The sequence below is a fragment of the Buteo buteo genome, chromosome 1 (genome assembly GCF_964188355.1).
Source record: "Buteo buteo chromosome 1, bButBut1.hap1.1, whole genome shotgun sequence".
NCBI lineage: Eukaryota > Metazoa > Chordata > Aves > Accipitriformes > Accipitridae > Buteo > Buteo buteo.
Window position 1 is genome coordinate 82960046 of NC_134171.1, and position 23639 is coordinate 82983684.

The 23639-nt window shown below is 45.5% G+C and overlaps 2 protein-coding genes and 1 long non-coding RNA gene across 5 annotated transcripts; 2 read left to right on the forward strand and 1 right to left on the reverse strand.

The window, feature by feature from the left end:
* The first annotated feature begins 124 nt into the window (after nucleotides 1-124).
* On the forward strand, nucleotides 125-16366 carry CDKL2 (cyclin dependent kinase like 2). 2 transcript variants are annotated; one of them, XM_075038293.1, is made up of 13 exons: nucleotides 131-658; nucleotides 5385-5579; nucleotides 6488-6666; nucleotides 7564-7676; nucleotides 7992-8131; nucleotides 9181-9269; nucleotides 9788-9914; nucleotides 10810-11084; nucleotides 11557-11647; nucleotides 12418-12529; nucleotides 12651-12757; nucleotides 13480-13572; nucleotides 15228-16366. In XM_075038293.1, exons 1-12 carry the CDS (start codon nucleotides 491-493, stop codon nucleotides 13537-13539), a joined length of 1656 nt encoding a protein of 551 aa, XP_074894394.1. In that variant the 5' UTR covers nucleotides 131-490; the 3' UTR covers nucleotides 13540-13572; nucleotides 15228-16366. The 2 variants fall into 2 exon arrangements, 1 of the variants encoding a protein (XP_074894394.1); XR_012651957.1 differs by lacking the exons at nucleotides 10810-11084; nucleotides 12651-12757; nucleotides 13480-13572; nucleotides 15228-16366 and having other exon boundaries at nucleotides 125-658; nucleotides 12418-12475.
* On the reverse strand, nucleotides 9800-17646 carry LOC142035819 (uncharacterized). Its single transcript, XR_012651964.1, has 3 exons — nucleotides 17523-17646; nucleotides 15161-15286; nucleotides 9800-10643 (listed from the first exon to the last, which is right to left on the reverse strand). It is a non-coding gene; the product is annotated as an uncharacterized LOC142035819 (long non-coding RNA).
* Nucleotides 17443-22927, forward strand: RCHY1 (ring finger and CHY zinc finger domain containing 1). Of its 2 annotated transcripts, none has more exons than XM_075038332.1 (9): nucleotides 17443-17543; nucleotides 17658-17777; nucleotides 17919-18034; nucleotides 18143-18221; nucleotides 18733-18777; nucleotides 18881-18939; nucleotides 19926-19952; nucleotides 20229-20349; nucleotides 21345-22927. In XM_075038332.1, the coding sequence occupies exons 1-9, from the start codon at nucleotides 17484-17486 to the stop codon at nucleotides 21471-21473; spliced, it is 756 nt and encodes a 251-aa protein (XP_074894433.1). In that variant the 5' UTR covers nucleotides 17443-17483; the 3' UTR covers nucleotides 21474-22927. The 2 variants fall into 2 exon arrangements, with proteins under 2 accessions (XP_074894433.1, XP_074894442.1); XM_075038341.1 differs by having other exon boundaries at nucleotides 21397-22927.
* Nucleotides 22928-23639: the final 712 nt, after the last annotated feature.

The window sequence follows — 23639 nt, forward strand, 5'->3', positions numbered from 1 at the left end:
AATTTTTTTTTAATAAGAGAAGCGTAAAATATCGGGGTTACAATCTACAGCGAGAGGAGTGGCGTTCCCGCCCGGTCAGGCTTGACATCACCCCCCCCCCCCCCCTCAGGGGGCTGACACAAACACAGCAGAGGTCGGGGACAGGCGGTACCTCAGGATCCCGCCTCCGCCCTGCCTCCCTCACGGCGGCCAGCCCACCTTCGTTCTCCCGGTGCCGCCGGTTGCGGCCGCCATCCCTCAGGGCAGCCCGCCGTCCCTCACAGCCGGTGCGGCCGTTGCGACAGGTGGGCCGCGCGCGCGGCGGCTGCGCCTTTACGGCAGGCCGTTGCCCTGGTGACGGTGCGTGGCGGGGGGGGGGGGCCCGGGCCCGCGCCCGCCACCGTCCATCAGCGGGGGGGCCCTGAGGCCCCGGTTCCTTCAGCCCACCACGGCCGCGGCTTAGCGGAGTTTCTCCGGTCCCGGGGCCTTCCGCAGGGGGAAAGCTGCGGCCATGGAGAAGTACCAGGTGCTGGGCCTCGTGGGGGAAGGCAGCTACGGGGTGGTGACCAAGTGCAGAAACAAGGAGACTGGGCAGATCGTCGCCGTCAAGAAGTTCCTGGAAAGCGAGGACGACGCGGTGGTGAGGAAGATCGCCGTGAGGGAGATCAAGCTGCTGAAGGTGAGCAGGGGGCTGTGAGGGCAGCTGAGGGGAGCGGGCTCGCGTTTTGCAGCACAGTCGGACCAAACCGGTGGCTTTTTTGATGGCTTTGTGTTTAAATTCGTCAGCTGGCAGTCGCAGGACGACGCCCGCCGTGACCTCTTCATTTTGAAGCTCCTGTAGTTATTGCTCTAACAACCTGTCCTGCTGCAGGCGAGGGGAACGATGCAGCTCAGCGTGGGTGTTCTCTGGGGAGGGAGAGCAGCGGGGTGCGGGTCCAGCCTCTGCTGTGCGTGAGATGCCTCTTCACGGCGTATTTGGGATCTTAGTCGGGTGTTTTAAATACCTTCATGAAAGCAAATGTCTTGTTCGAGCAGAATAGGAAACTTCATGTCTGTGATCTGAGTTTTTCTTGCAGTAAAGGTGGAGTGAGACCTACCTGTAGGGAGTTGGTGAGCTCTTGGGAGGAAACTGCCTCTTAAGACTTCTTAATAGTCCTTTAAGGAGGGGTGTTTATCCAGTGAAGTTACAGGATAGGTGTAAATTTAAGCCATTGGGTCAGTTTTGAAAGGGAAACACAGTTGCTTCTGACCATGGTTTATGAAGTATAACTAACAAAGTCCAAACCAAAAGAGACTTGATTGGGCCTTTTTTGTATTTCCATGAGCAGCCCAGCCATGGTACATACGTTTAGTCTTTGAGTTGTAGCCTTGTAGAGCAGCTTTTCCCTTTGGCTGGGTGCTGTGCTGGATTTGCCTGGCTAAACCTGGCTTCGTTAGAATCTAGTCTGTTTATGTGTCCTGTATTCAGCAGGGAAAGGTACAAGGAAGGGAGTCACGAGGTCTCCATTCCCTCCTGGTGGTAATTGTGTCCCCCTGTGTTGTGTACCAAATTCGAGTACCTTGCTGCTGTCAATTTGCTGCAAAGTAAGGAAGTGCTGAACTTTTAAAACCTGCAGGTGAATGTTGACCTGAATGTGTGACAGTGTGCCTAACCAGACTGGGTACTGGTGTTACCTGATACAGAAAAATGCTTCGAGGAAAGTTTTACTTAATTTTATCTTATTAATGGCACTTTTCCGGCAGGTTTGTACTGCCAGCAAGAGGCTGGAGGAGAACAGGTATCAAATTCCCTGAACCTTATCAATCAACGGCTAGCCCCTAGGCTGAAGCCAACTGGAATAATGTCCTTTGCTGTTTGAGTGCATGATTTGGGCTGTAGATACTCTGTCTGGGAAAACACTCAAGAGCTTTAGATATACAGGGTTTTATGTGTGTGCTCTTCAGTGTTTTGTCATGTGGTCTTTCTGCTTCCTCTCTTGGCTTTGTTCTTCCTACAGAAGCTTTTGCAAGTTCCTAAACTCTTTCACTCCCAGTTTTTTCTGCTGCGTTCCTTTGTGAATAGGATGCCAAGGTTGCAGGGTGACGTTCCGTGCCAGGTCATACATCTGTTGTTCTGATTGCTATTCTGACCACCTTCAGCCCCTGTGTTTGCCACCGTAATCTCCAGCAGTAGTTGCAAGCATTTTCTTTCTTCCCTTGTGCCACAGGCGGTATGCACAGAAGAGTGCTTGTCTCTGCATGGGCACACATGGTAGTTTTAAACGTTGGGACACAGGTGATTAGTCTGGTGAAGAAATGAAGGAAAGTCTTATTAAAGCTGGAGTGCATCTAGGCTTTTCCTCTGATGCAGGGCATTTTGGAGGAGGGAATACGTGCAAGCCTGTCTGCTCTCCTCTTGGCTGCCACAAGTGTCTCTTTGCAAGTCTGCCAGACTATAGTCCCTGTGCTGTGTAGGAAAAAAGGTGATCTCTGCCATTGCTGCAAGAGCTACAGACCCTTAGAGTTAATAGAAATGTACGTGTCGGAGCTTGAGACGCAGCTAGCAGCTCCAAGCGTTGTCCCCTCAAACTCCTGTAAACAGATTGGTGTGAGTTTGGATCGTACCTGTTCTGTTGGCCAGGCTGGCTTAGTTACTGATTCAAAGCACGTACCACCTCCCAGGTGTGTTGGGAATTAACTTGTTTTCCTGAGTAAATGGAAACTTAGCAAGGGGAACATTTCCATGTATAGCTCAATAAGTGTGGCCTCTCACAGTGAAAATAAATACCTAGAGATTTAATCTTTCTGTAGGTTCTTTACTTGCATGCTCCCTGTGAACCTAATTCTTTTATTTTTTAATATTTTTTTTTCCTCTTGTTCTGGAGTTTGGGCAAAAATTTAATCGTGGCTGAAAACAGGAGAACTTCTTTAGGTCTCCTATGCTGGGAAGGAATTACTTTTTGAGAAAAGAGCTTTTTTTTCTAATTGATCATCTTTTTTAAAATCTTCACTTCTCAGACCTTTTAAGAAATCTGAGTCTATGACAGACCCAGGTGCAGGTTGGCTGGTACTCCCTCTGGACTGGCAGAGCATTTCCCCTACAAGTCCCTGTCCTCTGCAGTCCTTTTGTATCTTCCTTGGTCGTGATCCCTGGGCTATGGTGCTGCCTTTAGGCAGCCTCCAGTGATGTTTCCCTGCCAGGCTCCAAGCTAATAAATAACTGCGCATTGTAGCATGGTCTGTTTTGTTCAAGTGATGTGTGGTAAACCGGTGTTACAAACGTGTAGCGAATTGGAGGTAGATTCTTGGCTGGTCAGAATTCAATTACAAAATAGCTAGAAAATACAGTAGCTTTTTTTTTTTTTTTCTTTCCATTTAAGTTGCAGGGTTTTCTTCTGTCTTCAGCTTCCCCCTCTGCATAATACTGGGAAAAAAACCACCCTCTTCAAATCCTTGGCAATTCTCAGTCTGAATCCACTAGACAAAGTTTAATAGAAGCTGTTTAATTGTTAACACTATTATAGGTAAGAATTCTGAACTTGCCTTTTATCCATTCAATGTGCTTGTATTCTGGCATGTTAGTTATTGTAAAGGTGTATAAGCTGGCAGTGCCAACAGAAATGCTTTGGGTATGGTAGGAGCTTAAAGTCTATCAGCCTTATTAGAAAAAATTAAGATACACTGAGTAGTTGGCAATTGTTAAAGGATTTTCAGTCATGGGTTTCTCTAGGTTTGCTTTATTAACAGCTGAGAGTTGGGCCACCAGCGCAGTGAAGGGCAAACTTCCAAAAATTTCTCAGTCTTGTATACCTTTTACCACCCATTATCCCAGTCCAAACTCTTTGTAATTTTCCAGTTGATCTTGGTTCCTATGTCGTTATCAGTCATCAATTTATCTCATCAATTCTCATGTCCTGGTTCTTCTGAAGATGGTGGTCGTAGGCAGAAGGTCTTGGATCACCACAATCACTTATCTTCTTACACATTAAAGATCACCTTTGAATTTGTGAAAATCACTCAGGCTGTTCTATTAATTTATCTTGTTCTAAAGTTAATCACTTACTCTCATGTCTTAGGTCTAAGATGTATGATCCTTCCTGTGTTGATTCAGCTTGACTGGGGTTTTAGCCAGCCATGATGGGGACTACACATAGGACAAATAAGCAGCTTATACATATTGTTTTATAAGCACCTGCATTCTACTAATCATATCTAAAGCAATCTCTAATCATTAGTTACATGTCTGATACAAATAGTCTTTATGAGGCTAAAGGCCTGGTTCCCTTTACAGCGATGTACTGGCAGCTAGGTAGAACAGAGAAGCATTGCAGCTGGTTTTTTCTTGTAAATGGGGATGTAAAAGATTTAAAAAAAAGAGGACCTAGAGAAAGCAATGACAGAGAAGAGTAGTAAAACTTCCTGGAAATGTGGGAGAGAAGAGACAAATCAGCTTTGGATTGTTGGGACAGGCAAAAAGTTTTCTTAAAACAGAAAGTTGAGAGCTGTCTTCAGCGATCCTTTGCATCTTGTCTTGAAGAGGTAGCTAGCATTGCTCCTTGTTCCCTGCCCTGAGGGAGCAGGCAGGGTAGCACAGTGTTACTTGGTCACCTTGATAAGAATATCTCCTAAAAGGAGTTTGAGTCACAGATACAGCCCAATGTTACAGGAACAAGCTGTGTTTATTGCTGCTTGAGCTGTTCGTAAGCAAAACCAGGGAATTAGCAAGGAGTCCCTGCAGCTCATCAGTCATGGTTAAATGCCCTGTTGTTCTCGCAGTGGTCAGACATACTTGGCAGAATGCTGAACTTGCCGGTACAAACCGTCCAGCTTTGTCTTTCCTGCTAGCTCGGGGACCTCTGGGTTTTCCTTTGCTATGGCAAGTCTTTGTGGGAGATGTTGTTAGGTGCCTGCTGTTTCTCACGTCTTTCTCATTTGTCTCTCAAATGTTCCTCTAGATTTCTTTTTTAGTTCCTCAAGACTTATCTGATGTGGAACATAAACTTGCTCTAAAGCTTGTCAAGATCAGGGCATGAGTTAGCGTCACTTCTTATGTGAGGAGAATATTGTGAGAAGCAGAACGCGTGAGATTTTTCTAACAAAACAAGTGTGTTTTCAGCATCCCCATTAAGAAGAAATGTCCTTAGTCAGTGTTCTATTTATTTTTAGGTTAAAAAAACAGGTGTCTGCATATATGAGGTGGTGGAAATCCTCCAGATAATGTTAAAAAAATAAAATAAAATTGGTGAAATAAAACCTCTTCAAAAATATCAGTGAGCTGATCTTAAGAATAAATGAGTGTGAGTGCCATCACAAGAAGAGCATGCCAGGGCAGTGCAGTGGCTGGGTTGCAGTTGAAAGTATCTGGTTGTAGTTTATCCATTATATGCTGTCAAGCTCTCATAAAATGTTTTCCTGTTTTATAACAGCAACTCAGGCATGAGAATCTCGTGAACCTGCTGGAAGTGTGTAAAAAGAAGAAACGGTGGTATCTAGTGTTTGAATTTGTGGATCACACGGTGCTTGATGACCTTGAGGCGTTTCCAAACGGACTAGACTACAGCAGGGTTCGGAAATACTTATTTCAGATTATGAGAGGAATAGCGTTTTGTCACAGTCATAATGTAAGTATGCCTAAGAAGTCAGCTCTGCAGTTAACCTTGAATGAATAGATACAGAAGCCTATATTTTTCATATATATTAAAACTTAGAAAAATAAAGCTTTTGCCAAAAAGGAAGAGGCAGGGCAGAAGGGCTGGACTGAATTTCATGTAAAATGTCGGTGCTTGATGTCAGCTAATCCAGTAGTCTGTCTCTGATTGATTTGTGAGTGTGTTTCAAAGGAAAGGTCCAGAAGTCCATGGGGATCCAATACTTGGTGGCACCTTATTATAGGTTGGATTGTCTTGCAGAGGGAGATAATCAGTCTCTCTTTAAAAAGTTTGACTCCGATAGTGTCTATGTAAACGTGTAGGCTTGCTTTTTTCTCTTCAGTATTTTTAGGGTTTTGTTCTTGACTGAATTCTAACAGGTTTGCCAATTTAATCATAGTTGTGTAACTCTCTATATAAACACATGTGCATTTATTTATTTATTTTTATGTTTGGGAAACTGTGTCTCTTATGAATTCCTAAAATACTCTTCATGTTTAACTGCAGGACATGCCCATGGCCCTTGTAATACTTACAGCTTTTAAACTTGTGGTCAAGACCAGATTTTCAAGCATAATAAAGTGTGCCTGTTAAAATACCTACACTAAATACACCTGCAGAACATATGCAGAGCAATACATAAAATAAATGCTTCTGTGTGCAAAAATTAGAGGTTCTGTGTTCACCTGTGTACTTGGGTCGGCACTTGTTCATTGACTGTGTGCATGTAGCTGTCTTTTACAGTTTCTGTATGTTTCACACACCTGCAAAAATGTAGTTTTCTACCTGGATGTGAGAAAGCTACTATTTTTGGTGAGCCAGTCACTTTACTATGTAGAAATGGGGAATTTATTTGTCTTGACTTTCTTTTCTCTGTGCAGATAATACATCGGGATATTAAGCCAGAGAACATACTAGTTTCCCAGTCGGGAGTTATAAAACTATGTGACTTTGGATTTGCCCGTACCTTAGCAGCTTCAGGGGAAGCTTACACAGACTATGTGGCAACCCGATGGTACAGAGCTCCAGAGCTGCTGGTGGGAGATATCAAATATGGCAAGTAAGACTGGCACGTGAGGCTGCAGAAGGGTTGTGGGCTTGTGGGGAGTATGGGGTGGGGGGATGCTCTGGTTTTTGGGGAGGCAGGGGACTATTGCTTGGCAAACAGGTTAAAGGGATGCTGTTCAGCATTCCCTGGTTATTCACTTGTAAAGTTTTAAGCTTTCCTCTTCTCTTTCCCACTCTGCAGCTAGCTACTGCCAGTGCTAGGCTTTCCTGGCTCAAAGGTGAGGAAAGCCCTCAGCATTCCTGGTCTGTTGTCTATACGAGCTTTTCAGTTGCCAATGGTAGTATTGGGGAGGCTATGACAGACCTCAGTCCTGTGCAGCTGGAGTCATGGAGGGACGACAGAAAAGTCCCTCCAACAATTCTAGACGGACATTTCAGGAGGGAGGAGGTGGGATGAATGAGATTTTTCTTAATGGGATCCCCAGTGCCACAAAACCTGGTCAGAACTTAAACTGTGTTATTCACAGGTCTGTTAGTACAATTGTGCGGGTTTATGTATGTCCCTGTATTACTTAATTTTCAGCGAGTACGCTTGAAGAGCGGATGCCTGCGGAAAGAGGAGCTGCTTACCTTTGTGCTCTCTGAAGTGCAAGATTCTACTAATGTGTTATGTTGTATTAGTATTTTTAAAGCATTAGTTTTTGGAACCTGATTTTACATCTGTCAGGCTTCTGCTAGCATTTGTCTGCTTCAAGAGCTGAATCCTTGCCATTCATCAGAGCACTTGTAAGCTTGAAAAACAGCTGTCTTGCTGTTTCGGGGAGCAGAGCTGCCCTCGGGGCTCCTAACCTGCTGAAGACGTACTATGCGCTGGCCTGGCTCAGACTTTAGATCAGAGACGAATGAAGCTGTGCTGAGCTGGGGTGTTGTTTGTTGTTTTTTTTTCCAGGGCTGTGGATGTGTGGGCTATTGGCTCTCTGATAACAGAAATGCTTACAGGAGAGCCCCTTTTCCCTGGAGATTCAGACATTGACCAGCTCTACCATATCACCAAGTGCCTGGGTAAGAAATGCCTGTTGGGCTCCTAGTGCCTGCTTAGTAATGAATGAATGAAATACATTTTGAGAGGGGGAAGTAAGGTGCAAGGAGAAAGGCTGTGGTGTGTGTATTTAGGAGAGCATATACTCTTAGCGCCTTTTACAAAGGGGGAGCTAGGACCTTGCGAGTACAGCATCAATTCGTGGCGCACAGGTGGAAAGAGAATGACTCAGACTGTGGCTCTTACAGTAGTGCTGGCCCAGTATTTCAGCCTCTCAAATGTTTCATGGGACTCTTCTGTAGTTATTCCATGGGGTTGCTTTGTTTGTGTGATTCCAGGTAATTTAATTCCAAGACACCAAGAGTTATTCTATAAAAATCCCCTTTTTGCTGGCATGAGGTTGCCTGAAGTGAAGGAGGTTGAATCTCTGGACAAACGATATCCCAAGCTCTCTGCTGCAGTACTAGATTTAGCCAAGGTAATTAACTGATCGTTTACTATGAACATTTTTCTGTTTACTTGTCCTTCACCTTGGGGAAGTGAATACAGCCTATGAAAGGGCTGGGGCTGTTAAACTGGCTTTCCCTCAATTACCTATACAATGAGCAATTGCTTGGGTTGGTAGCTTAGTGAGGACTGTAAGGGTACAACAGCCACCGTCCTGGGTGGCAGGGGATACTAAGCTAGTCATCTCCAGAGCCAAGACAATCACTCTATATCCTCCAGGGAGGATTTGTAGTATCTAGTGCCCCACTAAGTTTTCCAAGGAGATTTGAAAGGTGAAGAAGGGCTTGTATGTTCAAAGTGTCCCACGTACACTTCACGGCATCAGTCGATCTTTTGGAAGGTCTCCCAACAAGTTTTGCCCCCTTGTCTGCTACCTAAGTGGATGCTACGTAGATGATACACAGCCCCTGACTTCTTACTTGCTAGCAGAGCCGTGTGGATAGTGTTTTCTGCTAACCCTACCTCTACTTGCTGGTGGAGGTACTGCAAGCAAGGAGACTTGGATGGGATGTCATCCAAACATGTGCCATGCTCTTGGAGCTATGTGTCTACCATGTGAGAATTAGGAAGCCTACAACTGTGTAATAGATTCTGGAGAGTCCTTCCAGGGAGTGTTTTTGTGCTTTGACACAGTCATCTGGAGCACTGATATGCTGGGTAACTAAAACAACCTAAAAACAACATGGTCGTATTTGAAATGTCTGATGATCAAAACGGTTTCTAAAGCCTTAGCCAAACAAATGTAACTGAAAACAAAGGAGGTTTACTGAGAGCAGAGTGATCTATTTGTATGACAGGTATTCCCTATGCAATGAGTCTTTGTGAGCATTAGTGATTGGAATGGAAGCAGTCAGCAAACATTAATCTTCTTCGGTATTGGTGTCTCTTGGGCCCATCTCAATATAACAGGCCCTAGAAGGGGAAGTTTTGCAGCTTTTTTCTTGACTTCAGTCAGAAATGCTAAAGCCTTTGTTTCATTTCTAATGTATTTGCCTTCTAATGTTTCTTTTGATTTGACAGAAGTGTTTGCAGATTGATCCAGACAAAAGACCATCCTGTGCCGAACTCTTGCAGTGCGATTTCTTTAACAAGGATGGATTTGCTGAAAGGTAAACGGTTCATTTCATGCTCAAAGCAGGCTCATATTAGAAGTAAGTTAAGCAGTTCCGCTTGAAGATTGCACGCGGGGTTTGCAGAGCTGACAGCTGCTGAATGTCTTGGTTTTGTTTGGTTTTAGCCTTCCTGGAAGTAGGAGAACGGTTGAAAGGGAAAACACATTGCAGCGGCATGTTTGCCTCATTACCTTGTTACGACATTAATTCATCAGTGTGTGCACCCAGTGTCACACTGTATTGGGTAGTATAGTCTTACACTGTATTCGCTGTCTGCATCTACACCAGACTGGGACATAAACATATTTATTGCTGTAATGTGAAAAGGGTGTGCTTGTAAGATTGTATTTATTTTAATGGATACATCGTATTTGGTTGGCTTCTCAGTTAAAAAGGCATGGTTTGTTTGATTACTTAAAAGGCTATAGGAGCCTGGGCTGAACACCAACTGATGAGGATACTGAGATTAACAGAAGCCCTTTCCTCCTGCCCCCCCCCCCCCCCATGGAATTTAGATTTGCTCAGGAGCTTAAATTGAAGATTCAGAAAGATGCCAGAGACCATCAATTACAAAAAAAATCAAAAATCAGCAAAAGGGACAAAGATGATATTTTAGAAGAAAGAAGAATTATTGGTGTCCAGGTTGGTCCATCTTTGTTTTCCAAACCTGTATTTTTTCTTATTTGTTTTATGTTTTAAAATCACTATATAAGTATGTGCAGCAGTTTAAGTTCATAGGAAAAATATAAGCATAGTTTTCCATTTTATTTTTTTTTATAAAGACTAGGTAAGTGTGACATACCAGAGAAGCTCACCTTTGGAGGCCACTGTGAGTCTAAACAGTGCTGAAGACCCTGTCACCTGATTCAAGTTAGTACATTAGGCCTGTGCCCGCACAGCTCTGACACTCAGTGCAATACAGCCTGCAGGCTGTTGTGTAGAAGTTCTGTGCCTTTGATTCTAGCTGTTTGGCTGCTGCAGGGTTGCTCTTGTGCTTGGCTCAACAGTCTGCAAGTGGCTATTTGGCCAGTCCCTTGCAGGTAAACTACATTGTGATGCAGTTACTGGTAAATACAGAGCTGAAGGGAGAATCAATTGGGAAGCATAAGTCATCTTGAATCATGAAAACATGCTTGTATGCTGCTGTTTACCTGTGTTAAAGCCCTGTCTTCAAAATTATATATTTTGCTTTCAATCAAATATTAAGGAGCAGAGGCTTCAGAGTGACTTCGAGGTGACACTGGGCTCAGTTCTTATTTCATTTCTTTGGAAGTAACACAGGATACGGCTGTTCTTCCTCCATCATTTCCAATCCCATTTTAAGGTGACTTATTTATAGAGGGTGCTGGAATCCTGACGAGTGTCCTCCTGCTTAATGGAAAACAGAGGTTTTCTAGTAAAAACAAATCCATCTCATCAGCTCCTTGCAGAATCATGCAGGTTTAGGCTTTTGACCGTTTTTTCCCCGCAGGCACTGCTCTAAGCTACTTTTTAAACATGACTGTAAGAGAAAGATGATGCTTATTTTCCCAAACAGGATTTCAGCATTGACCCAAAGAGCAGAGATGCAAAGCTATTAAAGGCGAAGCGCTCTAAAGCTGATGCAGAGAAAGCAGACCGATCCTCCAACCTGAGCTCCCTCTACGACAGTGCGATCAACCCATTTAAAATAAGCCCTCAAACCAGCCTAAAAGATTCCAGCAGCAGCTTGGACTATGCCAAGAATGCAGGCATAGTTATCCCTCCCATCAACCAGAACTTTTCTCCCACCACGGTTGGGATGGGTCCTGTGCCTGGGAACCTTAGTTACAGGTATGGGAGCAGAGCTAGAAGAGCTCGTATCCATCATCCCTCTTGCCAAGGAACTGTAATGTCCTGAGAGAGGTGCAGGGTGATGACGTGGGTATGTGACATGCGGGTTTGGGACAGGACACGGCTAGAAACAGCTCTTGGGTGGAGGATTGTACGTGGATCAGAAGGCCCCGCTTCACCTTGAGCAGCTGTGCTTGTCCACGCAGGCACAGGGTCCATGTGTTTCTGCATTTGGCAAAGTCCTACTGAACAGCAAGAGTTTGCCAGCTGCTGTGACACTGGCCTTTCTTTGACTCATGGCTTGTTCTTTGGACCGAACTTCTCTGTTAACTGAGCTCACAAAAGATATTCTCCTTGTAAGCCTTCTTTCCAAGCCTTTAATGACAGTGTTTCTGGATGTCTTGCTTTTGTTGTTTGTATATTCACCATGTTACCCCAGTTAACACAAAGTTTGGGGCATTTTTGATTACAGAGTTGATGAAAAGAGTAAAAAATACTTGAACCCATTTCTAAAGCAACGGAAGCATTCTCCAGCAGGCCATTACAGTGTAAGCTTGACATCGGTAAGTCATCTGTCTTTCCCCCTTGGCAAAGCAAAAACAAATTCTGAACTCAAGTATGTGTTTTATTGTCAAGAATCCTATCTGTTGCAGCCTTCACCATAACTCCCAACTAGAAAGATTATTTTCTTTACCCCTTTTTTTACATATAGATGTGTTGTCTGCTATCCTTTGCTAATAGTTATCTTATATGAAACATATTTTGTGTCAGAGGAGAATTTTAAATGAGGGGAGCAGTCCAACACGGGATATCTGTGAGACTTGGAATATATCCATAGTCTCCTCTCTGGTCAGGAAAAGTAGACCATGTGTGCTGCGCTACTGAAGCGGAATTGAAGATTTGGATGTAACATGGTCAGGGCCTTGTTTAGTCATATCATAAATGCATTAAAAATTGAAAATGAAAACAAGTGAAATGGAAAGCTTTCCACTGCACTCACTACCTAGGTAATATTCTTCCCTTCCCAGCAGGAACACTTGCCTTTTTACAGATAACTAATCTGAGCTGTTCTCCAAGTGTTGTATTTGTCTCTCTGAAAACAGTCTCGCTTATATGATTGGGGTTTTTTTGCTGTGGTTGTTCCTTTGTTTATAATGTATAAAGGACACTTGAGCAGAATGGATTCCTTCACACGCATTAGAGTCTCTTCTTTTACTCTTGTGGATGTTCCAACTACAGCCGAACATTGCTGGTTTGGTGCATTTTTAAGCTTGAAAATAGCTTTCGTTTTTCTACATTTTCATGAGCTGGTACTTACGCCTTTTGATTACAGGTGACTAATGAAAAAAACATCCTTCAGGCAAATAGGAAAAAATGGGAATTCTCCAAGACAGATGTGCGTTTGCCAGAACTAAATCATCTCCCTGAACTGAGAGGAGTGGAAGGTATGAGCTTTGATGTCCTCTAAATAAAATCTGGATGCTAAATAAGTGGCAGGAAGCGGTGTGCATTACAACAGTCAGCTCTTGCTTCCTTAACATTGTATGCATTGGTTGTGTTTTGCAGCGTGGCATCCCAGATTTCTGAAAAAGGAAAATAAAACGGTTTCAGAGTCCCGCGTCCCCTCCCTTGCTGCTATTGACCTCCATAACCCAAGTCTAGCCTCCCAGCAGGTAACAAAGCAATAAAATAGTTTGTGCTGCTCTGTATTTGTTTGGTCCGGGACTTTCTGAACAGCGTGACCCACAGACTTCCAGTGTGACTCTTAACAGAAGCAGAAATTGCCTTGGTTTATTAACTGTCTAAGTAAAAGGACCTGAGGCCTTACACGGGGGGAAGAGAGAAGGGTGGCAGATGAAACATGGGGCTCTATTTTTCTCTCTGAGGTTAGACTCTCACTGCTAAGACAGACAGCATGAACTGTTGCTATTTCAGCTGGCTGGATCAAGGTGCAAGTAGGCCTGATTTACCGGAGTTGAATAGAGACCAGGAGGGACACGTGTTTTGAGGAGAACTGTTCCGGCTGTGTTAGATGTTGAGGGGCTGAGTGCAGTAGGGAGGGAGAAAGCGTAGGAGCCAGGCATAGGGAGAGAAGGGGAAAGCTTGCAACTCTCTTAAAGATTAGTTCCTCAGTGACATGGAGACATTGTTTGAGAGGTAGGTAATTCCATAGGCAGTCACTTTGGCTACCTTGCTTCCAGTTGAGAATTGGCAGACTGTATTGGGACGAAGAGGGAAGCATTTTTAAAGTCTGATTTTATCAAAGAACAGCTTTGTTTTAAGTTACATGTTGGCATCGCATATGTCCCTAGAAGGTGGTTTCTGACTGTTCTATTTATACTACGCTTGGAAATTAACCCTCTTTTTTTTTTTTTCTTTCTTTCCCAATTTACAGCTGTCAGGGACCTTGATGCCCGATGCATCAGAAGCCAGCTTCCCCAGAGTTGAGCACTAGCCTTATGGAGAAGAACACACCTGCCTGTAAAAGGTAGGCTTTAATTTCTGCAGTGTAGCCTTCTGGTGGCTTCAATTTCTGCTGTGTAGTCTTGTCGTGTCTTTCAAATGGATAGTTTCATGAACACTTACCTAGTTGGGAGGTGCAATGGGAAAATCTTTTGCACTTCACGTTCTCGGTTAGGACACCTAGCTATGACAGACTTCTTACTGTAAGCAGTGTGCAGTTTTCTTTACAGATACTGAAGTTGGCTGTGGCAGGTAAATCATTTTCCTGAGCTGAGGTGCTAGGCATTGGCATTGGAAATTAAGCAGATCAGGAAGCTGGGGGTTGAGCAAGCTGACAGAATAACAAAAAGGGGAAACTGGCTGCCTTCACACGAGGAGTGGAAGAAATGGGTTTTACGTACAGCATTGTCAAGTGTATCACAGAAAATGGACTTTCTTGCAAGAAGGGAGAAAAGCGTTTGGGGGGGCTTGTCAAGCTTAACATTAGGGAAAATTTTTAGTAACTATGTCATGCATTTTAATGTAGCTGAGATACCTCAGCGCTCTCCAAGTATGAGATAGGAGTCTAGGAGAGAAGGAGTCCTGGCTATGTGGTTGACTTGTCTTAAGATTGAAGTACTAAATTTGAATTCTGCCATTCAATTTGCACTTCCACGTAGCATTGCATCTTATCATTCCAGATTGTTTTAAGCTGAGGCTTTTAATGTGGTTTTAATACTTTCTCATCTTGTCCATTGAAAGACATGCAGTTCTTTCAGTCAGTCAGTTTATCTGAAAGAAAACTCATGGAAAAAAAGGTGTGGATTTGTTTGTTGTTTTGCTTTTCTCTGTTGGGGTGTTGTTACATCTTGTGCTCAGCATCTTCCTGCGAGTCTGCTCTATGTGTTGGAGTTTGTCTTGTGCTCTTGAAAGCTAGAAATGCAGTGCTTAGCTGAGGGTTTTTACTCTCATGATCACCCCTCTTTTCTCACTGAGGCTGGGCACAGAGACTGTACCTTCCAGAGGGAGAAGTTGGGGAGAATAAAGAGGGAAGGAGACAAGGTGCTCTGGAAGGGTCTTCAGGGCTGTGCTCCAAAATCTCTCTGGCTCTATTGGAACCTTGTGTCCTGCATAGATGGGCTTTACTCAACGGTCTGGGTACACTGGTGCTGCCAGCCTGGATGTGATCACATACCTGCCCCTCTGGGGATTCTCTCTGTGGCCACAGGGACCACCAGGCACCACAGCCTCCCTCCTCTCCTACTCGGTGTTAGTTACAGATAGCCACAAGCGTGCCATGGCAATACTGTGTGCGTTAGGTTTTTTTTCTTTTGGGCTCTGGTGGTTCCTTTTTGAGGAGAGGGAGCAGCTGCTGACTCTGAAATCTCTGCACCAATGCTGGACGTGCTTGTAATCTATATGAGTGTATTTGTCACTTACATTCACGTGATGTGATGGCTTAATGCTACTAGGAAGAAAGAAGAAAAACCATTGGGGTGGGAAGCAACCCTTATAATAGAAGTGGGGGAAAAAGAAACCTTACTAAAGTTGTCTCTTCTATGAAGCACAGATGTGTAAGTGCACAGCTTTAGCAAGGTAAGGACATGTAATAAATCAAAATAAAGGAAACATACCATCAGGGACTACCTCTGGTTTTGTTAGCCCGTCCATAACATCATTCTGCTTTTCTCCTCGATGCAGGTGGCTGAAACAGTGGGAACAATCCACCTGAGTTTCCGGGTGCTAAAGCTGCAAGGTCTCTGCAGGAGAGAGGAGGATCCCTTACTCTCTTGTTAGCCCAGCAGACTGCCATGGGAAGAGGCTCAGGTCCAGTCCAAGGACAGAGCTCACGCTGCCATTGCTGCTGGATTTCTTGCATGCAAAACAGCTCGTGAAACATTGACTTTCTGGCCTAGGGCCGGGTCTTATCTGAGGTTGCTCAGAGAAAAACAGTGATTATTGGTGTGTGACAAGGGTAGAAGCTGGTTTGGAGGATTTTGAAGGAAGCTGGGCTTTCTTTTGTGTAACTGCTGCCCTCTTGAGGGTTTCTCTTTAAATGAAGAGAGTAGATAGCTGCTGAATTTGCCATGTTTTGGTGGGCTACCTGATCTGTATTGGAAAGCACCTTTGCCTTGACAAAAATGTCAGTGAAGAAAATGTTTGTGCAAGAAATATGATGTTTAAATGTGTAAACGTTCCCAACTGTTCCTTTGAAACCCTTTCTAAGGCTCAGCATCATGTGTGATCTTGTGTTAGGTTCCTTTTCCCTCCATGCTTTCATCCCCCGGTCTTTGGGTGGTTGTTTTTTGGATGTTTAACTCGGCCTGTTGTCTGGCCACGCTGGGTGAATGTCTGGCTGCTGTTAATGGTGAAGGAAGAATAACAGTGTAAAATACTGAGCTGTGTAGCAAGTGGCATGTGAAATGGTTTCTGTGAACACTCATTAACTCACTTAAGTCATCAGTCCTTTAGGTTCCTTGGGGGTTGGGACATGCAAGTGTAAAACTTGACAGTGGCTTGTGGAGAAAGATGGCATCGCTGTTATCTTGGGTCTGTTATGAGACCATTTTTGCTTCTCTGCCCTCAAGCTGGCTGTAGCCAGTTCTGTGCTGTCCCTGCGTTGCTCACAACTCTATTTTCTGGCATCTCGAGGCTGCTGTCACAGCTCACACCCCTGTACAGTGTAATTTTGGAACTTGTCTTTACACAAAATATGGCCTTTACCATCGATGTACCGTGGCAGAATACAGTATGAATGTCATCATATTTAGAACTTTGTGGCTATGCTGTGTTTTGACACTTATGTTAAAATTTGTAAATAAAAGGATAATTGAATTCCAGATTTCTTGGTACTGGTGTCTGCTTACAAATGTGAGATGTGCTCGCTTAGTCTTCCCTGGACTTGGTGTTACATCTGCTCATTTATATTGATGGCATTACTTGCATTTAGAAATAGGACTTTTGAATCAGTTTTTATTGAACAGTTGACATCAAGTTTCTTGCAGCCATTTACAAGCACAAGTTCCTAATGTCCCTCAGCAGCATCCGGACAGCACCTAGCTGACTGCATATCCAGTGTGCCCTTTACCTTTCCAGCTCGGCTGACCTACTGGCAACAGCGCCGTTGCCCTGCTTTTTCTTCGCTGCTATGAACTGCTCTGGGGTAGCCCAGTTGTACCCGCAGAGAATATTCCCGGCTGGCCACAGCAGTCATTCATTTAGCTAGCCGTGGGCAAATGCAACCACGCTACTTGCTTAAAACTGATCTACGGGGAATTCGCCAAAGCCCCAGAGGACGGAGCAGCCCCCAGCCGGGGCCGGGTGCTTCTCTGGGCACAAGCACCCAGATGCTCATCCTCAACACCAATGGGTGGTGGGGTCTTGTCTCAGAAACAGCAAACAACTCCTCCTGGAAAATATTTAGGGGAAACCTCCCTACTGTCCACCTGCGGGCTGGTTTCCCCTGTGGCGCATCAGATGATTTCTGAGTTTATTAGGGAGGGGGGGGGGAAGAAAGGTTTTAGGGGAATGGGGAGAAAAAAGGAAGGTTTGGGGAGCGGGAAGCAAGCAAGGCTTAAGGAGAAGGGGGAGAAAAAAGCAAGCAAGCAAAGTTAAGGGGGGGAGAAAGCAAGGTTTAAGGGGAGAAGGGGGGAAAAAAAAGCAAGGTTTTAAGGGGAGAGGAGGGGGAAAAAAGCAAGCAAGGCTAAAGGGAGGGGGAAGCGAGGAAGGTTTGGGGTGGCGGGGGGAGCAAGCAAGGCGTAAGGGCAGGAGGGAGCTACTCTGACAGCGCCGAGCCCCACTGTTAGACGCTGCCGCCGCTGCAGGCAGGCGGCCCGGCCGGGCCCGGCGCTGGGGTAAGCGGCCGTCCGCCTCCCGGGGCCGGCAGCGCGGCGGCGGTGGCAGCGGCGGGGCGGAAACGGAAACGCAAGGGCCGGGCCGGGCGAGGTGTGGGCGGCCATGGCGGCGGGCGGGGAGGAGGAGGGCTGCGAGCATTACCGGCGGGGCTGCCTGCTGAAGGTGAGGCGGTGGCGGGGCAGAGCGGAGGGTCGGTCGGTCGGTCGGCGGGGGTTGCCGGGAGCGGGCGCTGAGGGTGTTGCCGTGCCGTGCCGTACCGTGCCGTACCGTTGGCAGGCGCCGTGCTGCGGGAAGCTGTACGCCTGCCGGCTGTGCCACGACGGCGCCGAGGGGCACCGGCTGGACCGGTTCCGCGTAGCCGAGGTGCAGTGCACCCGCTGCCGCCTCCTGCAGAAGGTGGGTCCGGTGGGGTGGGCCGGGGGCGCCGCCATTTTGGGGGTGGCGCCGCCGCCATTTTGGGGCGGGGGGGGGGGGGTGTCGGTCCCGCACCTCACGGCCGTTTCCCCGGTTCTTCTCTCCTCCCCGGTGCGGCGGCAGGCCCAGCAGCGCTGCGAGGGTTGCCACAGCCTCTTCGGCGAGTATTACTGCGGGATCTGCCACCTCTTCGACCGCGACAAGAAGCAGTACCACTGCGCCGAGTGCGGGATCTGCAGGTACGTGAGGGGCGGGCGCGACCCTGGGGCCGGGCCCTGCCCCTAACCCCGCCCGGGTGGGGAACGGAGAGGAGGGAACCGGCCTTGGGCTGACGCTTTTCTCCTCAGGATTGGTCCGAAAGAGGATTTTTTCCACTGTTCGAAATGCAACTTATGCCTAAGCTTGAGTCTGCGAGGAAAGCACAAGGTAGGAGTACACCGGTTAACTCCTTATCTTAAAAAAGAAAAACATCTTGCAAGTGAAAGCTGATAGTGCATCGGCTCCATCCCAGGCCATGCTGACAGGGGGAGCGGCAGGTTCTCTGAGTGCACCTAACGGCAACACAGAGCCTTCGGGGCTGGCTTTGCTAGCAGTTGAAGCTCTAGGAAATATACATCTTGGTTTCTTTCACTCCTTCTAAAAGGAGCTGTTGATTGCAGATCTAACAGTGTGTAAGTTTGAGCTCCTGTTCCAGCTGCAATATCGGAAAGGCTAGGCTGCTTGCCGCCGCAGGAGTTCTGTCAGCCTTTTTCTTGTGTATGCTTTCAAGCTGTTTGTTTTTTAAGATGCTAAGCCACCTGTTAATTCTCAGAACTTCAAACTAAATGTAAACAGTAACGTTTTGGAAATCTTACCATTCTGAAGGAATTTTAGAATTTAGAAAAATGCAGATCTCTATGCAGTAGAATAACTTTTTTTTTATTTTGTCTTTGCAAAGTGCATTGAAAATGTCTCCAGGCAGGACTGTCCAATATGTTTGGAGGTGAGCTGCTGCTTTTCATTTCTTGGGTTTGTGCGTGGCTGTATTTTTGACTGTGTTTGAATTACATTTTCTTGTCTTTTGTCTGATACCTGCCTCAAAACAGGATATTCATACTTCTCGTGTTGGAGCTCATGTTCTGCCCTGCGGTCACCTCCTTCACAGGTAAAGCATTGCACATACTTGAGAAAGGGAAATAGCTTCTGCCTTGTGTGTGGCATTTATTCAGTATCACTGTGGGCCTGGTTAGTCTGTATCAGCTACTTACAGATGGTTTCTAAGGGACCCACATGGTAGGGGATAGTCTCTGTTTCATCAGGAAAGACTTTCTTTAGAAAGGTTGCTTTCTTTCCGCTGTAAATTTTGGCGGTGGCGGAGGGGCCTGTGTACTGTTCATTCTAAATTTTTCCATGCTGAATTTCCATCTGTTACTACTTAAATTTCAAGAATCTTGTAGACAAATCCGTCTTTGGTGCAGAAAGCAGTTGGACAATGGTTTTAAGGGGTTGGTGGCAGCTCATCATTTAAGTTTTAGATTTTTTTCCTTAAGACAGCCCCCAAGACAGTGGAGTGCTCTCTTGCACTACAAAAACTGCTGGCTCTATTGGGATTTTAAAGTGATGTGATATATAGCATTGGTGCCTTTGGAGGAATAATTACATGTTTTCCTTCCATTTTCCCATTCTGCTTGTGTCTGGTCTTACAGATGCAGCTTTTTGTTACTCTGTTGGCACTCTTCTTTTTTCCCCTGTTGTCTCTGTGTGCTAAGAGAACGGCCTCTGTGTTTGACGTAGGTCTCTCCGGACTGAATCTTCATTCAACTCCTGTCTGTCTTAAACTTACCTTGTGATGCATCGCACTCCATTTTTTCAGCAAACTTGAACCACACGTTCCTTATCACAGCATTGACTCTGTTCCCTCATGTTAGGTTAGAAGACCTTAGAATAGAACCAGATGTGCTTTGTTTCCAGATTTTTGCCTAAGTACTCACTGATTTTGCTGGCAAGCTTTTTCCTCACTTGGACTCAGGATATTTTTTTAACTTTGGTTTGGGGATAGCTGTGTGCCTTTTCCCTTTGTTCAGCCCAAATGTGTTACCGGTCAGTAATTGCATTCTTCTTACTAAACTTCTCATTGTGTTTTCTTTTCAGAACATGTTACGAGGACATGCTAAAGGAGTAAGTATTTCTAAACATCTCTTCTCTTAATATTGTTGTAGTCCAAACAGATTACTTCAAGAGGCAAAGAATGTGATGCCAATCCTGTATCGAATAACTTAAAGCCAACTCCTAAAGTGATAATGGGCTTTTAATTTCTAATTCTGTATGCAAGAACTCCTCGATTCATAGTCTTTCTCTTTGACTGGTATGTTATGAAACTTGTCATTTTGGGTGGACTTGTTTCATGGCCCCACTCCATCTTCTGATCTAGACTTTTTTTTTCCTTTCTGCCAGAGGTTACAGGTGTCCTTTGTGCATGCACTCGGCTTTAGATATGACAAGGTACTGGCGTCAGCTGGATGACGAAGTAGCACAGACTCCTATGCCCACAGAGTATCAGAACATGATGGTGGAGGTAAGAGATGAGACTTGCACCGATGTCTCTGTTCTTGGCAGATCTGTGCCTTTGCGTTACTGGCAGTAGAGGGCACTAAAAACTTGTCCTGGATCAGAAGTCAGCCTGACAGTTAGGGAATGAGGAAGGAACGTCGTGTGTAGGCTTGCAGTATTCATCTGCTGGGTTTATAAACACACCAAAAAAGCACCCCCCCACCTGCACTCCAAAAAAAACCCAACCCCAAAACCACAACCTCTTAGTGTTGTAGTTTCACACAACAGAGAAGTGGCTTGGTCTTTGGAAATATCTTGCTTTCTCCAGTAGTGTTAGGTGCTGTCATAGGGAAAACCAGGAACATGTGGTTCTTAGCAGCTTGGAGCTTCACTTTCCAGACTAACCATGGTGGGTTTTCTGCAAAAATATTCAGCTATTGATTTGTGCAAGGCTAGCACATAGAGAGTTCTGTTTTCTTCCTGTTTCTTTGTGTTAACTCAGAACTGTGAAACTGGTTGCTATTTGCAGGTAACACCGAATTAAATGGCACTGGTCATTAATGTTTTAGTTGCATCTGTTAAGGTTTAGACAACCCATCCTACCAATTCTTGGAGTCAGGATACTTCTCTTTACTGCCTGTTTTGAGAGGAAGGCTCACTTGCCTGTCTTGCACAGCAGACTGGTTAATGTTGCTAGCTGCTGTTAATCTGTCTCGTTTTCACTTGAGTGTTTCTGTGGTAGTTTCCTACATGGAGAAGAAGCCAAACCGTATCTATTCCTGACTTATGCAAGGAGTCACCTTGCCATACTAACAGTAAATTCTCTGTGATTATACAACGTGATCTGAGTAGTTACAAATGGAAGAGTTAAATCAACCCCACTGTCTTTAAAAGGAAGATATTTTCTGCTTTGTCCCCAGATTGCAAACCAGTTCTGTGGTTGCTAGAAGCATGGTTGTAGTGCATTGTTGGGTGTCCTACTGATGCTAAAGACTCTCTCTCTCTTGTCTATGTGTGTAGATCCTTTGCAATGACTGCAATGCCCGGTCTACAGTGCAGTTCCATCTCCTAGGCATGAAGTGCAAAAACTGTGAATCGTACAATACTGCCCAAGATGGAAGATGCCGACTGCCTTTGGAGGAGCAGTGACCAAGATAGGTGCTGCATTCAGCTGGACGAGGAAGACTCTGCCATGGAAGAGACCATCTATTAAAAAAAAAAGACAAAAACAACCACTTGTCAGTAAAAATTTATTCCAAGTCGTCATGGCACCAGTGAAATGGTTAGAAGATTTAATTAATGCTGGTGCAAAAGAGTTTCACTAATTGTGCCCCCCCTCCCCAGTATCTGGGGCACAGCGCAGTCAGGCCCTTCAGGGTAGTCCCCATCGAGCAGCGTGCTGCCCGATGAAGGTTAGTTCCTAGAGACAATGGCACCCTTTAAAAGAGCCATTTACTGTGTCAGAGAAGGGACAGCCTAGAAGAATAACTAATGAGATGCACAATGGAAATTATAAGCAGCTGACACAGCAGAAGATGTTTTGGGGCAGCTGAAGGTTGTGAGCATAACAGGAGGTGGAGGTATAGCTGTTCTGATTGCAGCTGTTGGAGAAAATTGGTAGCTTTGAGAGTGGCCTCTTTACATAAAGCTGACATCCGCAAAGTTTTGTGCGAGTACATTTTGTTCCTTTTAAATGATGTGTTTGTTCTAGGGCCTCAGAGCCATCGGCGCAAGTGTCTGGAGAGGGTGAGCTTGCAGAAATTGCATCCCTTGGCTTGATTTGTTGACACGTGTGCACACGCAGCACCCGTACAGAATTCACTTTGAAACGAGGCTGGCCTGCCCGCATATGTGCGACGAACGGCCTAAAATTCAAGCCGCAAGGCCACCCTTCTCCCCTGGACACCCATTTGACCTGCTGTCTCTTCACTCGGATTCCTTTGCCAGCTGCAGTCATGTTTACACCCATTTCTTCCTCATTTTGCTTTATTCGCTTACAAAGGCCGAGGTGTTGTAGGGTTTTAGGCATATATGTAGCTTGATGTTTTGATGGTTAAGTACATAAGTGAAGCACATACTATTGTCTTGTCAGGATTGACATTGGGCCAACTAGTGGGGCTGAGCCCGAGATGTTTGCTAAAGTAACAGCAGTTCATAGAGGCACTCGAGTAGTGTAGGGACCAATTTTCTGTGGTTTTGGTTTTTTTTTAATAGTATCTGATTTCACTGGGGGGGAGGATGGAGGAGTGCTTTTAAAAAGCACAACTCAACCAACCTTCCCACTGCCCACAGTGTTTTGCAGTCTAAATATTGCAGAAAGTTCTTAGTTCTGAGAATTTCAGAACATGCAAATAGTTTCCAATAATGAAATAAAAAAAAAAGCCCGGTTACTCTTCACGGTACGATTACTTGTTTTTAACTTGTTCTATGGTGAAACAACAGCTTTTCTTCTTAATCCGACAGCGCCCCTTTATGTACGAAATACGAGGACTGGGATGCTAGCGTTACTGTATCTTGCCTTTACGGGAGTATCTTTTTCTGAAGCACTTTTCTCACTGCTATAAAAAAATGTAAAATAACGTCTCTATTAAAACAAATTACGCTATGTGTGATGTGCTCTCCTTTTACACGCGTATTCTGTGGAAATTCCCAGTTGAGTTTAAACTTATGCGTCAGTGCTGGAAGAGGAGGGTTAGATGTCTGGATGCATGACCCCTGGGTCTCTATTATGAAAACAGCAGTCCTAATGTTTCTGCTGTGCGGGTGGTCAGGTGCCGGATCGGGCCCGGAGGCTCTCGCTGTCCTCTGAGGTGGCCAAAACCCCGGCGGCAGTAGCCTGCTGTGGTGGGACTGGCTGCGAGCAGCAGGTTGGACCCGACCTCCGCCGCAGCGTCGCACCGACCTTCGGTTACCCGCACTCCGCTTCCTTCCCTCTGCAGGAAGGTCGCGCTACCTACCCTTGAGATGGGAGATGCTTTAAATTTTTTTTAACAAATACTTAAATCTGATATAGCAGAGCCCCTCCTGCCTTGCTGAACCTCTCTGGCAAGAGCCCAGGGCAGCACCACGCTGTTTGTCTCCTTATTCCTTCACAGCACTGTTTTACGGGCGACCAGCAAATTAAGCATGCCTCCGTGCTGGAGGGGAGGCCCCATTCAAAGTGAAACCAGAGCTGTTTGTGTCGTCCCAGTGAGCAGAACAGCTGCCAAAACCCAGTTTCTTCAGGTCCCAGCCCACGTCTCTGCTCTCCCACCCCAAATCTGCCCCATCCGAACTACGGTACGGGGGGAAGTGGTTGGCAGAGCGGGCGGTGTG

Excerpts from the sequence above, each read along its gene's own strand:
- RCHY1 (XM_075038332.1), top strand. The coding sequence starts at position 17,484 with ATGGCGGCGGGCGGGGAGGAGGAGGGCTGCGAGCATTACCGGCGGGGC. Across the intron at positions 17,778-17,918 it reads GCTGCCGCCTCCTGCAGAAG|GCCCAGCAGCGCTGCGAGGG; the intron begins GTGGGTCCGGTG and ends GTGCGGCGGCAG. Across the intron at positions 18,940-19,925 it reads TGCGGTCACCTCCTTCACAG|AACATGTTACGAGGACATGC; the intron begins GTAAAGCATTGC and ends TTTTCTTTTCAG.
- CDKL2 (XM_075038293.1), top strand. The coding sequence starts at position 491 with ATGGAGAAGTACCAGGTGCTGGGCCTCGTGGGGGAAGGCAGCTACGGG. Across the intron at positions 9,915-10,809 it reads GAAGAATTATTGGTGTCCAG|GATTTCAGCATTGACCCAAA; the intron begins GTTGGTCCATCT and ends TTTCCCAAACAG. Across the intron at positions 11,648-12,417 it reads ACAGTGTAAGCTTGACATCG|GTGACTAATGAAAAAAACAT; the intron begins GTAAGTCATCTG and ends TTTTGATTACAG.